At 35.5% G+C, this 16,649-nt stretch overlaps 1 protein-coding gene across 1 annotated transcript in view; it reads right to left on the minus strand.

Moving 5' to 3' along the window:
* LOC111511620 (insulin-like growth factor-binding protein 7) overlaps positions 1-16,649 on the minus strand; it is a 218,200-nt gene that overhangs the window by 40,435 nt on the left and 161,116 nt on the right. Inside the window, 1 exon segment of the mRNA XM_074171946.1 lies at positions 1,997-2,184. Within this exon segment, the coding sequence (XP_074028047.1) occupies positions 2,025-2,184 (160 nt within the window). The 3' untranslated portion in view covers positions 1,997-2,024.

The following is a 16,649-nucleotide window of genomic DNA, read 5'->3' on the forward strand; positions in this document are numbered from 1 at the left end:
GGAAGTTGAGGGTTTCCCGGAACCGGATATAAATTTGAATTTGCATGTAGTGGATGCCTGTCTACTCGATGCATGTGGGTTTTCCTCAAACTCAAGCATCACATCTAATTTGAGTTCTTCACTCATTGCATTGGCAGCTGCTTCTTTTATCTGCCCCACACGACCAAGCTCGCGAAACTGCTTCTCTATTCTGCTTATTGTTTCTTGAGATACGGGTAGTAAATTAGGAAACTTCTCATGAAATAGGCAAGCTACTTTCTGTTGTGTTCGGGTTTCGTCTCCGTAACCGCATTTGTAAAACTGTTATTTTATGCATTTCCGTTAATGTAACCATTTGTCAGCCTTGAAGTTAACGAACTTTAAACTTAAATTGAAATACCGACAACTAATCATGTAACATACAAAACAAGTTAACAAGGCGTTTTAAATTAACGTTGCCACGGAAATTTTTTAAAGGATATCATCGAAAAAGAACATTGCTATGGTTTTTTTCTTGCTTTTTTAATATCAATACCTCAACATGGAATAAGTTTTGAGTATATTGCAATATGTTTCGAGTGTATTTTATCGAATTTCTTAGTTGTTGCAATAAACTTGAAACCAATAACATTTTTGAACAGAGAATGAATATACCTTTCAAACAATATATCATAAGCTTATACTTTCCAGTTAAAAAATTGGGGTTGTACATGTCATTCAACGGGGGTGAAGGTAGGAGTAGCATTTTTCCGTTGAAGTATGTCAAATTATAATTTGAATTTGACATGTTTCGGGATTTCGTTAAAATATGTACCGTTACCGAAATAATTTTCCATTTGGCATTTACACCGAACCAGCTGATAAATATTTCAAGAAAATTCGTATTTATGCTAACTACAACAATTTTCTCTATGAAGATTTCAGCATTAATTGATGCCATTTTTTTATTCCATGTGATAAGATGAAACTCCATATTGCAGGAATTCCATAGGGGAGAAATTTATTGGTTTCAGAATTGCTACATCAGAAGATATTAAGACATGGATGCCAAAAATTCTTTTATTTTGAATGATTCATTCAAACAAACCTGAGTTCGCTATACTTTCAATGAATATTCGATCATTTAGAGAAAAATCAATCAATAAATTGATGAATTTCGATAAAACCGGAGCTCAAAAACGGTCGATGTACAAACTTTGCAAAAGAACACCGTGGGCTCTAATTCGACTTTAACAAGAAATAATTGAGTTTTCTGTCGTTTCATGTTTATTTTCAGTGGGGTTAGTATTCCAAAGAAAAATGAGTCTAACAAGGAAATTGTGGTTATTTTCAGCACCCCTCATGAGGACGTGGCAGGACGAAAAATTTTGAATATTGTTTGAAAAATGCACCAAAATGAAAAGTACCAGAAGAATACAAAATTTCCATTGATGGTTTCTGGAATATGCAAGTCCTTCCAGGAATAGAAATATTTGAGTTTTGTGATATCGTAACTCAAAAATTTTGAAAAAACTTCGATTTTACGAAATTATATTGATATTGCCAATTGCTTCAATTGAAATTAGAGAGTTGAGAATGCTTCAAGTTTGACGAGACCAAATTCCAATGGCAAAATATAAACCGATCTGGAATATAGATGCAAATAAAAAATATACAGCAAGATATAAAATTGGCTTCACCCGTAAACTCATAAACCAAAAGATATAGAATCAATTTTTTCGTTATCATTCAGCCGTTGAATAACCCTGTATATAGCTTAAGGATTGGGAAACTCGATGGTTTACAATATCGAGCCCTCGCAAATACGTTTGGAACGATCCTCTCAGTCAAAAATACTATTTTCATAGAATTTCTCTTGTGTTCTTGACAAATATTTCATCACTTTGGTAGCCAACGAAAAGAATTGAACATTGGCAGACCCAAAATTTAGCACAAAAATTACACAAATTCCACAATAACTGTAATGGTTCTGATATGTTTTATGACAATTGAGAAAACGTCTCGTTTGTATACTTACAAAGTAACAAAAAATTATGAAGCATTCTTCACGTATCCTCGTGGTTGTCGAAAATGATGGGCCTACACAATCCTTCACTTGGGGAGGGTCCAGGTTGTTGACATGAAAGCCCAGGCTCACATGTGCCGCTGAAACCTAGGTCACCCCCACAGGGTTCCCCCTCAGTCTTGGCACACTCTTGGCAACATCTGAAAAAAAAAACAATCACATTTCAATTGATGAACTTATTAACGGCGATGCAAGAATCAAAGAGTTATGAACTTTTAATACTGAAACATGAACCCATTCACAGTTTGAGGCCGAAACTAGCAAAAATTGGGACTAGACATAAAACTTCTGAAAGTTGTGCAACATGAAAAAACCACATTGAAAATATCCGTGGTTAATATGCCACTACATTTCATGTACTTGGTGATGTTTTCAAGAATAATAAGAGAGTAATTATCAAATTTACTACCAAAGCACAGGTTTGAATTTAAAATATCATAGTTGAGAGTGCTCCAAAGATTATCAAAGTCTATATAGATGAAGAAGATAAAGCAAACATAGAAATTCGAAATTTTCGAGTTTTTTCCATATATCGCTCGAACCAAAAACTATAGACTCGAATTTAAATAGCTCTATATAACGTCGTGACGAACAAAACTGTCACATAACGAATCTAACTACATACGATTCGCAGTTCAGGCATCTTCATAATGATATAATGATCGAAATTGTCGAAAACTCATTGAAGTTTCAAGTTATTTCGAAAATATTATCAAGTTTTCGGTAAACTTTCTAATTAGTCAGTGGGCTATGCTTGAAGACTGGCAGTAAACAAATCTGAAGAAATGAACTTTTAAAGTAAGTTGAATGGACTGACGCCTATCAGAAAACAACTAATTCCCTGGCTAATACCACGAAAGGCGTTGGATTATATCCGACATATAAGAAACTTTTTCTTCCTTATTCAGAGGAATCGGGAAAATTTCGGATATGCAGTTGGTTAGTACCTCGTTCGTTCCAAAATTGAAGGTCGACTCTTTCAGTTGTATTGCCAATTGCATATTATGCAGGAACTTTTTTGTGAAGATTCCTGCACTGACGCCTGTCGGATATAATCCAATGTCCTTCGTGGTATTAGCTACGGGAGTAGTTGTTTTCTGATAGCTGGCAGTCCATTCAACCTAGTGTGTAGGTATTTTCGAGACTGGCTTGTACGTTTGGAGTTAATTTCTTTAGATTTCCAGAAAACAACGATTTTCAAGCTCACTTGATCTAATCTGCATGACATTCTTATTCAAAATTTTCTATCACAAATCAACATCAAATATATTTCAAGTAATTTCCAGCAGCCTATTCGAACACAACGAACGATCACTCCAACAGAAAAAATTCAAACCTTTTCTTTATGGAAAAAAATTCACTGGAAGAGAAAACAAATGGAGGTAAAATCATCTAAATAAGATTCATTAATATTTCAATTTCAGGATTATTTCCATACATATATGAGAAGGCAAACCAAGATGTTGGAAAAACTGATTTTTTGGTTTTTTGAAATAAACCTTCCACAAAAAAGTATAGAACATTCCTAGAAGTTACTTTCAGGCACAAACTGAAGAAAAAAAACCCTCTCGAAACAATTTATTTCACATGAACATTGAATCAAGCGAAAAAAATTCTTTATAAACAAATACTTTCATATAAACTCAGAATTGAACTTTTTTCTATTCATTTTGTATTCTAAACATTCTTTATGGAATTGAAACAGATATCATTCATAAGAGCGTTACAGAATATCATGTATGAAATAATTACGATATAAAATTTCACTCACATGTAAAACTATCATACTGAATGGCATACTTGAAGTTTCGAAATAAGACAATTGTCTTATTACCTCATCAGCACTTAAATATAAATGTTTTCACGTATTGTCATTGAGATATGAGCAGATTTTTCACATCTGTGGCATAAATTTGTAATGTTATGAATGAAATGACTGCTTCATATTGTACTTATCCAGATAGGTGCTGATGGGGTGATAAGACAGAGTCGTATTCCGAATCTCTTTCATGTTATTTCATTGTGTATCGTTTCTATGAATTATATCTGATTCAATTCCATAACGAATGTGTGGAGTACAAACTGGATAAAAAAAGTGAGTTTCCTCTAATTCGATGTTCATATGAAAGTATGTATTTCGAAAGAATTTCTTCTTTCGTCTAATTCAACATGCATGTGGAACTAGTTGTTTCGGGAAGGCTTCTTCATTCCAGTTCGTGTCTGAAAGTATCGTTTTTGAAGAGTTTGTCTCAAACGAAATGCTTTGTTTTCTTTCTTTGAAAGTTCTCCATTATTTTTTGCATAATGATGTAGAGGTGAAAGCCAAATAGCTTTTTTTCCAAAAACTTACGCCTCATAAAAATATACCTCTATCAATGTACTTTCAATTTGAGCAAATCAAGATGATTGATCGGAACATCCCTCATACCGTTTTCTTACTCGTTTCTGATCGAGAGCAAGAAAGCGGTACATATGCCCCGGAGTGATTTATGAAACTCTGGATATCTTCCGTGAACGGCGCGAGCATGATCACGTTCAGTTCATGGGAAAAGTAGCTAGGACAGTTCATGGGTCACTCGTGACCTGGTTTTTGCATGAACGTTTTCCAGGAGTTAGTGACTAACCTAAATACCGAATAAACGGTACGTCATCAGGTTACGAAGAGCAACCACACGACAATTCTTGCGTGAGCCTGAGCAGAAAGTGAGATGACTCAGAGGGAAGACGTAATGAAGTTTTTTTGGACAGGGAGCCACCCGTCACCATCATCATTCTTCCTACCCCTACTCCACACACACCCGTATGGGGGAGAGATGTATATATGTTTTTACATAAGACTGTCTTTGGAGCTCTAGTATTGTGAAGAGGAATAGGCAATGGAGTTTTGATTTTGATTTTGGTACATGTACCCAGTTGGAATTACCAACTGTTGATTTTCGAAGGCAAAGGCGCAGGTCTGTTAGAAATTCAATTGTAAATGCTGAAAATGATTACCAAAGTGAAAGCTCTCGTTTGGACGCCATCTACATAAATTTCGAAAAATCTTTTCAATACTTCTCACTATGGATCGACATAGTTTTACCGGGATAGGAGACACTTCAAGAATAAAACAAGGAATACCGTTTATTTGAGAGTTTCAATGGGGTTTTGTATGCCTATCGTTGTAATTATCACTATCAAACATAAATTGTCACTGGATAAAAAAATCACAATGTCGAAGTTTTGAAATTTTCCAGTCCTTCCAATGGTTACTTTAATTGCAAAGGCTGGAAATGCAGAGGCTGCTTCTCAAAAGCTTGGAACACTGTTCCGAACCAGAAAACTGTTCACGCCTCAGCAACTATTGATGCTTTATAAAGCTCAGAACAGAGCTTCTTTGGAGTATTGTTCTCATGTATGGAGCTCTTCCCTCAAACATACCCTGAAGTATGTTTGGGGAAGTATGTAAACTTCCTGAGAACGTTTTTTCAAATGGATTCATTTTCCAGCGATTCAAATCCAATGTGAATCGCTACTTTTGCACAGGCACCGCTCTGAGAGCGCCACGAGAATTTTCCTGTAGTGCTTGGTGTTTTGACCTTGAACTTTTTGCACTAAACTTCACAACTTTTAATCGAAATCTCATTTCCAGAAAGCATCAAAGAAACTCAAGGCATGTTTAACACTCCTCCAAGTAGACTTCTCGGAATCTTGGGATCCGAATCTCCAGCAGTAGCCACCTCAGACCTATATTTTACGACGCAGCCAGACACGTCAACGACGATCTCCTTCTTGGTTCAATTTTATCATGTTTTTATGCTACTAGTGGTTCTTATGATTCGATATTTGTGTGCTTGTACGCTTTCTATGATTATATGCTCTTATGATTCTGATGATCTTGTAATTGTGCCTGGCAGAACTGTAATACAAAAGAAACTGTTGTTAAGAAATCCTGATGGCCCAAAATGTGATATATAATCCATTTCTAAATTGATATCTTTAACCACAAAGACCCATTGTAAATTCAATCCTTTACACATAGAGTCGGTATAGGTTCGAAGTTCCATTAGTCGGTCCCTTCAGACATACACAACGATTGTAAATATGACATTACTAAAAGTAGATATCTCTTTCTGTACCTCACTTCTCACTCAACGTTAATCTCTATGAAAAACAACTCTACGACTGAACAGTTGAAGACGTTGTAGACATTGTAGTTGTAGACGTCCATTAGTACTCTTCTATTTGTATATACAGGGTCCTGCAACAGTGGCGCGGTATTCCATATCTCTATTTAGGAAACAGATAGAAATCTAAATTTCTATAATATTACCTTATTGCTCGAGCTCTTCGAAATAAAAATATTGGCGGTCCCACAGGGTGTTCAATTTTTTCTGGGCGGATCCCAACTCTGTTTTTTCAAATGACAACCTATATTTTTTATCGTTTTTTCAGTTTCTACATAGAAAATGAAAGACACTTTATGTATATCTTCACTTCAAAAATATTGACGGTTTTCGAGATATCTAGCATGACGGGTTTTTTTTCCAATATTCGTCACTCAGAATATTTGTAATTATAAAGTTGTGCCAAGTCCAATTGTATTTTTTTTGTCAAATATTCTACAGTGGTAACTCTCTCAAACGATGTATCTGAAGTCGACCTGTGATATACAGGGTATGAAAAACCGCTTGCCACATATTGTAAACAAAAATTTGCAGAATCTTCCCTATTTTAAATGAAACACCCTGTATATTATTGATCCATAATGAGCGTCAACGAAACGCTATAATGTTCAAAATTGAAATAAGATATCTTTCATTCATTTTTATCAGTCGTCAAATGGATTACGCTTTGAAAAAAGTCTTTCGTCGAGTTTATAGCGTAGTAATAGGAAGAACGACCATTTTTCGAAAAAAATGCTTTTTTAAGAAAAACTATGGAACCTAGTCATACGGAATACTCAATGAAATTTGTAGAGGTTTCGTTGACGCTCCTTATGGATCAATAATATACAGGGTGTTCCATTTAAAATAAGGAAGATGCTGCAAATTTTTATTTACAATATGTGGCAAGCGGTTTTTCATACCCTGTATATCACAGGTTGACTTCAAATATATCTTTGAGAGAGTTACCACTGTAGAATATTTGATTAAAAAAAACAATTGGACTTGGTACAACTTTATAATTTTGAATATTCTCAGTGACGAATATTGGGAAAAAACCTGTCATGCTAGATATCTCGAAAACCGTCAATATTTTCGAAGTGAAGATATACATAAAGTGTCTTTTATTTTTTATGTAGAAACCGAAAAAGCAATAAAAAAATATAGGTTGCTATTAAAAAAAAACACAGTTGGGATCCGCCCAGAAAAAATTGAACACCCTGTGTGACCTCCAATATTTTTATTTTGTCTAGCTCGTGCAATGAGGTGATATTCTAGAAATTTAGATTCCTATCTGTTTCCTAAATTGAGATATGGAACACCACGCCACTGTTGCAGGACCCTGCATAAAAGTAACATGAATGAAAATAGCCAAAATAAACAATATGGACTTTGAGTAAGTGTTAGCATTCTGCTGTACTACTGTAAACTGCTCGGATAAATCCCAGATATGTGAAAAAATAAAAGAGAAATTCAAACAATTGTTATGTTACAATTTACAATTCAAAATTGTCAAGAAGGGTTTTTTGTGTTCAGATTCTCTCACAAACGATATAAAATGAAAAGTGCTGGCTTGTTCGGTGAAACACTCGACCTCTGATCTCACATTTCATAATTTTCAGAATAAAACATGGTCTTTCATTTTTCTTCGGTCACAGGTTCTTTCAAAGCATCAATTATCCTGACTGCTCCGGGAAAATTATGTGGATTTGTTTATGGAAAATCTCCAGATACTTGATTAAAATTAATGAAAGGCTTGGTGGAAGATTTTCCGTCGAATGGAGGTATTACCGCGAAGACTTTCTTTCGCTCTGCTCTAATGAAACTACCGCACAGAGATGAATTGAAGCTTTCTCAACCTCTCCTCATCTAGAAATTAATATTAATTGAAACGGAGTTATGAGGGTATCAAACCTGTATACATTCGAGAATTTCGATGGGTTCGCATGGAACACTTAATATAATTGAAGCTCCACTGAAACCGAGAGCAGGAAGATAAACAACTAAAATAACGAGTACATTTCATGCGTTACCAAGAGGAAGTAACTTAATGTATTCATTTATTTAGGACGAAACTTGTATTTTGATAGTTGGAATATTGGATAATATAATCATACCTAATAATAATATTCGATAAATAAGCGTAGTGGTAGTCATCTCGACTGACAATCTAAAGACCATGCCGGTAAACTTTTTCAAATATCATAATGACGTTTTTCTTTGGAGCGATGAATCCTAATTGTTGGTATTGTATTAACATATTGGCTGTCCTTGTTCATCTCTCACTGCCTGAACCACTGTGCATCGGATGCCTGCTTCCACGTAGCCCCGCTGGATACGGAAATGACAGAATCATTTGTGGTACTGTTATTCCCTAACTGAATGGCATCCCAACGATGGCTTAATCCTAAGGTGTGTGTATCCGTGCCAAGAGGATGAATGACACTGAGCCTATCAGCTGTCTCTACGGATCCTTCGAGATACTGGGCGCCCTCTCGTCGTAGCATCGCCTTTTCACGGTAATGCGGTGCTCTGCCATGATTGACCTTCTTTCCCTAGCTACTCGTAGGACTTTTATGGACAGAGTAAACTTGAAAATTCTTTCTGACGCTGAGTCTATAGAGGAGATGGATGTCGCGTTTACGATTCCAACTGACCTCCCTGTAAATGTATTTTAGGAGCGAGAGCTTCTCAACTCCCCAACTCCTGATCCAATAACAGAACCTAAAAAAAAGGCTTGATGGTGCAGCCAGGAAACGACTGAGTGGTCTCCTCAAGAGCGGGGTACCTCATAAAACCGCCTTGCACCAAATTCTTGAGCGGCGTACGCAGAATCTGTCTCAGGTGGAGGAACAAACCTCCCATGAGCAGGTTAGCAAATGTTTGCACTCAAGTGATGATTCACCAAAACCAAAGGCGAAAAAGTCCTGCACAGTTGTAGCTGACGTGGTGTAGCTGACGTGCAAAACCCCTTAAATGGGAAGGTTGTCGCGGGTATCAAGGTGGGAATCTTGCACCTCGACTCGAATTTGTGCCTGCCCCACTGGGGACCGAATCAGGTTTTCAATGTACTGCAGAGCCGTACTCTTACCATCTGACCTGAAAGACCACTCACCATTCAAACTCATCGACTTCGTTAAGAAGATGGGTTTATTTGGTCGAGTGAGAATAAGTGTGGGTCACAATAAACCCTTGCGGGTTACAGTGGAGGGTCGAATAGACCCACTCACTTTGGACCTAACCTAACCTAACATATTCTGAATCATATTCACGTTTCGAAAAGTATATACAAAATCTAATGGAAATTTTGTGTATGATCAAAAGCACCACATTAACGTCACAAAAATATGTAGGTAAATGAAAATAAAATTGTATTACAGCAGGCATGTCATTCACAATTATCACAAGACACCACTTCTCACTATATTTGTATTAGATACAACTCTCCAATGCGAACAACCATGGACATTATCTGAAAAACCCAACACTGATAATAATTGGTTTCCAATATGGATTGTGGATATGTGGATGATTTCTTCGTAGGTTTTGACGAATAAACATCAATCAATTCCCGATTTTCCTCAACACTCTTCACAATAAAATCAAATTCACGGTCAAAATTGAATGGAACAACAGCATCAAATTTCTGGATCTCACTATTACCAAATTAATAATAAATATCACTTCAACGTGAATAGAAAAAACACTTCCACGGATTGTAGAATCCCCATGGATTCCTTCAGTCCATTATCAAATAAATTATCTTTAATTATTTATATTCATAAAAAATATTTTTAACTCTTTAGTTTGATGTTCTTTAAAAGCACAAACACTTTAAAAGTGTTTTTCAGTTTTTTTAACTATATTCATTTTTCATTTTTTAGTTTCGTATGCTATAAAAGCGTGTTTTTTAGTCTTTTTGAACTATATTTATTTTATCTAAACTCTGGGATAAATCAGGCATATATTGTTTAGAAAAATTACCATTGATATTTTCCGGAGAGGAAGCCTGAAAATCAGCTACCAAGCCCAAGGGAGCAGGCGCGCAAAAGAGGGACATGTAAAGTGAGTTCGAATTATATCAAGGAGGTTACGTACAGCGCCATCTGCCCGCGAATAAATCAAGCAATGATGTCGATATATCAAGGAAGTTACGTACAGCGCCATCTACCTGCGAATATATCAAGCAATGGGGTCGATAATTCTGTCAAGCTTGAGAGTTACAAACATACATACATACATACAGGTGAAGCTGATAAAAGCGTGTTAATTTAAAACCTAAAGAAGCTGAGAAATATGAAAGCATAAGATATTCGGGAAAGCTCTCCGAAAACATAAAAACTATTTCTCAAAATTCAACATAATTATATAATTTGCTATCAAGAATCATCAAGGAAACACGGTATTCAATACAAAACCCAAAAAGTGTAAGTGAAAAAAATCGAGCATATGACTAGGATGTGGTGACTGTTCAGCAGCGTATACAGGCCAAACAGGCAGAAATTTCAACATGAGATACCGAGACCATATGTTATCAGATGAAAAATAAGCTATATACGGACATCTACAAGAAACAAACAACACAATTAATGAAGAAAACACAAAAATTCTAACAATCCACAAGTAGTATTTTTGGATTAATAATCGGTAATTTTGATATGTTACAGGAGTTGTTTTAGTATTTCAGATGAGGTATTGATGATTCAGATTCATTTTTAAATTCAGGTACCTAATGCAGGTACCAATCATTGTATCACTGTATATTTTAGGACTTGTTTGGCCTTCAATATGGCCTGCATATAACGTTATATTGGTTTGCTAATAACTTCCATCTTCAAATACTCGATGAAAATCAATAACGCTATCCATGATAAAAATCATACAATTTCCACGATAAATTTTATTTGAGACGATTTATGATTCGTACTGGTATCAGTCCGATTGATGAAGCAACCATGTCGCGAAACGCGTATGAAATAAAATTTTCAGTGCGAAAATTGTACAAGTTTTATCATGGATTAATGAAATGTTAATGATATTAGAAAATGAATCCAAATTCAGGTGCAAATCGGTGCTATTCGATAAAATTATACAGTATGTATGTGTTTTCTCTGCAATGTTACATTTAGATTTATTACTAGAGAAAAGCTTTCACTCCTATGTGAACTATTCAACGTGAAAGACGATAAATTGAAATGTTTCCATTTTTTAATTATCATATTTCTAGGTATTTTGATAATCAATGATATTGTGAACCAAAAAAGGTGTGAGTAATAACAAATCCTGAGAAAAAAAGGTATTGTTAGCATGACTTATGACGGAGTCGTAATCTACCTCGTCCCTGGCTTTTTTTTCAACTTTTTTCAGTTCCAAGAGAACAATGATAAACTTGTTGTTCAAGTCCAGTATTTATACGTGTAAAGGTACACGACATGCCGGAAATGAATTCTTGACTTTTTAATTGACGTTTTACCTTGTAGTCCCTGTGAATCAACCGGGTTAAGGCACTTGGGACGTTTCACAATTTCAGTGCCTTCACGAATTATCTTGTCTTGAGTTTTTTCCGTAGCAATGGTTTTGGTGTTTTTGAAGCCTAGCGTGTGTCCTGTTTCGAAGTAATGTTTCACGAGAGATGAGGCTGGGTCTGATTCGCGAACAGCTAGTTCATGCTCATAGGCTCTGTTGGAAATTTTTCTATTGGTGTGGCCGATGTTGTCACGACCTCAGCTCACTAGAAATAGCTTGGATAACTGTAAGAGAATTGCAATAAGATCCCTTCGTCCAGATACTGATATTGAAATACTTCCAGCTGATAAAAGTGATACCTTAACCATAATCACAATGGCTTCAATCTATCTTTTGTTGAAATTCACCAGAACGGTCCTCAAGGCTGGTGGAGATATATACTGACGATTTCGATGCTATTTGGAATGAAAGCGATGATGATTTTGATGCTTCTGTAAGTTTTAATAACTAAGCATGGAGTTCGCAATAGATACTGAACAAGATGATCAACTTCCTTTGCTGAATGTTTTGAAGAGGTCATGAATTCAATTTAATACAAATATTCATGAAGGGAAACACACACTAATAAATATCTATACTACATCAAACCAACATATGAGTATTGAAAAATGTATATTAAATCGTCTCTATAACAGCAAAAACAATTTATAATACTGCTGAAAATGTCAATGAGAAGTATCATCAATGAATTCTGTTCTGAAAGAGAACACTTATCCGGATTCGTTCGTTGATTCAACATTGAATGCGATAGAAAATAAACAGGCAACTAAAACACTACAAACAAACTTCAATACCATCGAATATGCGTGAGAATGAACATCGAGATTACATTAAAAACAGTCAATTAACAGGAAGTCAGAACACATTTTGAAATCAGACGGTGAACACCAAGTTGAATGGAACAAGACAAGAATGATTGCCAATGAACCTCATTCTAGAAGACGTGAACTCAAAGAATAAGCGAATATTCTTATATCTGGAGAGAAGTGATCGCACCCGTCTTGAATAAAAATATGGATAGCGGCGAAATTGCAATAGACAAATATCAGAGAAAAAATATCAGAATATCAGAAAATATCAAATATCAGAAATATCAGAAATAATACAATTTCGAATGTTTTGAAAGTCGATCAAAAATATTGACATATCCACATATTAAATCTCTTTCTACATCCGACGAGAACGTATAAAAATGGAGTGAACCAGCGAAGATTAAACTATGAATATCCCTAATTTTTTTCAATTCTGAAGACGGGAGCAGATTTCATCAGTCAACTGTGCCAATCAAAAATCAAAAATATTCATATGTACATATATACCTACACGTTTGGGAGGGAAAGGAAGTTGTTCGGAGGGGAAGGGGGCGTAGAAGGGGGTGAATGACAAGGGAGTGAGGTCGAGATGCAGAACCTAAAGATGACACTTGGTAAGCACGACCATACAGCTTTTGAGAGGTAGTGGGAGATGTAAGCACGACCACACAGCGCCTAAGGGGTGGTGGGAGGTGCCCCCGATGATGACACTTGGAAAGCACGACGACACAGTTCCTAAGGAGGAGTGGGAGGTGCCATCGATGATGACACTTGGTAGGCACGACCACACAGCCCCTAAGAGGTAGTGGGAGGTACCCCCGGTGATGTTAGTGGGAAGCTCTCTTCTCGGCAATAGCTAAGCTTTAGCCTTCCGTCTACAACTCGCTTCCTGCCGACCACGTGAGCTTTGTTGTGACCTTGATTTGAGTTAGTTCTGGCGAACAATTTACTTGTTCAGTTTTGGGGTTTTGAGGAACCTCCTGAAAAACCAGGTAAGAGTTGTTCTGGTATCATGGTTCGCCCATGAATTACCTTTCCACGAACTTCGTGAAGAAGTTTCATTCATTCGTATACAATGAGTAACTAATGAATAGAACATTTTTCTTCGTGAAATATATTTTAACCCAGATATGCCTATAGGATTATTTGAAATTTTCAAAAAGTAATTTTGAAGAAATTGAAGCTCATTAGCGACAAAAAAGAGATTGAATTTTTCTTAAAATTTTAATTTTATAAAAAATACAAAATCAAGACCTAATCTACCTAATGTACTACATATAGTACATTAGGTAGATGTACTACTACAAAAAAATATTATTTTGTATGAAATATTGCATTTCACGTGTACTCCAATATCACATTTCAAACATCTTGTTGTTATTTTCTCATGACAGTATCCACATCGGGTCTGTTTTGCCTGCGAAATCACAAGATGGTCTAACCGGTCGTAACGCAAATCAATACCTTGTGTTCTACTCGAATGTCCTTTTTGGTATGTAGCTTGCTTTTTATTTTGAATCAGTAATATTGTGGCAATTCGTCCTCTGAAACTTAGCTGATCTAGGACTCCTCCATATTTTTTATGTAATTGCCCAGCATTCTGAACGCACATGTCAATGCTGTGGGTAAGCAAAGGAATATACCATTTTTTTCCCTCTCAGAGATGTGCGATATAAGCTGATATTCTGGTCACAGCGATCGACTCCTCCCATATTAGAGTTATACATGCTTATGACATGTGGCTGCTCCACCTAAAAATGAACTATACATTATATATAACTGCGTATAAAAGGTGATTATACTTATGTTTGAAGGTGATTGACAATGTTTCGTGATGAATTTCACTAGTTCGGACTTCCATTGTCTATTATATAAAATGATTTGAAATCCCTGAAACAAGTAAAAAAGAATAATTAAACAATTATATTAAGCAACAATAAACCTGAAATGAAATGATAGTAAAATAACCTACAAGTAAAAATATAATAATTGAATAAATAAAAATTAAAGGAATGCAAAAAGAAAATAATAAAAATAAAAAAGTGTAGAGATTCCAAGTCACGTTAGTTCACGACGTTTCGATTGTTGGTATCTACAATCGTCTTCGGGTGATGACAGTCATCACCCGAAGACGATTGTAGATACCAACAATCGAAACGTCGTGAACTAACGTGACTTGGAATCTCTACACTTTTTTATTTTTATTATTTTCTTTTTGCATTCCTTTAATTTTTATTTATTCGATTATTATATTTTTACTTGTAGGTTATTTTACTATCATTTAATTTCAGGTTTATTGTTGCTTAATATAATTGTTATTTTCAACTATCCTTTTTTTTAATTATTCTTTTTTACTTGTTTCAGGGATTTCAAATCATTTTATATAATAGACAATGGAAGTGATTATACTTACTTGAATATTCTTCTTCTCCTTTTGCGAGTAACATTTGACCACATGCAGAGGTTCGACTCCTGAAAAATTGAGCAGAGTTACGATGTCGTTGTCATGCCACTTTACTGCGATTATATTCTGATTTGAAATTTTCTTATAGTCATAGCTTCCTCGCTTTTTTTTTTCAGAACTTTAGAGTCTATGAGGGTATTTCCTGCCATTCGGTTCTCTCTTGCTGTACTAGTTGCGAAAAAATTTTCTTTCATCAGCTCTTCAATCAGAGGAATGAACGAGAAGAAGTTGTCGACAAAGAGATGAAATTTTCTGTACGTCCATTTCTTGCGCAGGGCTTGTGCGTATTCCAATACCACTCCTGCGCCAACTCCTAACTCTACATATCATTCACTTATATTTGTTGCAGCACCTTGGTATGGTTTAAACCAATTCAAGTAACCAAGTCTTGTACTTCCAACCCGTAATTTGAAGCCATATCTTATTGGCTTTCCGTGAATGAATTGTTTGCAGCCATGGCGTCCATAATAAGATACCATGGCTTCATCATTGAGTGCATTTCTTCGACAATCGAGTTTTCCATGAACTTTTTATTCAGAAGAATGAATAGGGGCCTCACTTTTGCAAATTTGTCATGGTTGTCTAATTGTTGATTATCTGACACATGTGAATTGGAAAAAATTTATTCAAATCTGTCCCTTGAAATTGCTTCGGCAACCAACTCGTTATGTTCATCTTTTCACGTTCCCAATACATTCTTCTTCTCGGCACCTGTACGTATCCACTAAGCAAGCAAACTCCAATGAAAGCTTTGAATTCAGAATGTTTTATATTAGGTGTTCGATTTTTTTGTTGGGAATAATTATTACTGCTACTCTCGAAAAGTTCGATTATTTCTTCATCGAAGAATTTCGAGAAAAGTTCCATCGGATTCTCTGAATTATTTATATCATGCGAATGCTGTTGCTTGTAACTAAGATGCAGGTAAATTATCAATTGTAAAAATATCTTCCGTCCCAGAATCTTCATCTGTTACTTCAGCCGTGGCATTTTCTGGGGGAAAATGAAAATTTCATCTACTGTTTCAGCTAATTCACCATCATCTTCCAACATAGCTAGAGCTTCGTTGAGTGAAAAACCTCTGAAATGAAATAACATTGATAGACATGTATTTTCCTAATGTACTATATTTAGTACATCCCCAAAATGCCACCCCAAACAAAAAACAGTTTTCTGAATAATGAATATATCCAAAGATTTATGATATAATTATCATTTTTCTTCTAATTACCAGCAATTGGTAAAATACATTCTGATTTCTTATGCTTGAAATGTACATACCTTGCAAAGTTGACACCGTACTCAGCCATTTCTATTTATATCTGTATTCCAAAAAAAAATTCTCACTTTTACACAACAAAACTGAATGTAGGCCGTCTAGCCACAATGTTACAAGTATACTTAAGCATTTACCACACTGATAGCTCTCGTGCACGTAAAAACCGCTGCATGTCGACCGTACTAAATATAGTACAATAGGCATATCTGGGTTTTAATTCACGCAGTGACTCGGGATGAACCCGAATGATTGGCCTCTGCACACCCATATAAAGTTATTTATTACAATTATCATATTTTCTAGATTGTGAAAGATGTAAGATCGATAAAAGTTATGGAAGTATGTTTATCATAACAAATGATAGCAGACAGATATACCT

This window comes from Leptinotarsa decemlineata, unplaced genomic scaffold, assembly GCF_025532065.1.
Source record: "Leptinotarsa decemlineata unplaced genomic scaffold, Ldec_3_MD MMD2_tig00000035_RagTag_RagTag, whole genome shotgun sequence".
NCBI classification, from domain to species: Eukaryota; Metazoa; Arthropoda; class Insecta; order Coleoptera; family Chrysomelidae; genus Leptinotarsa; species Leptinotarsa decemlineata.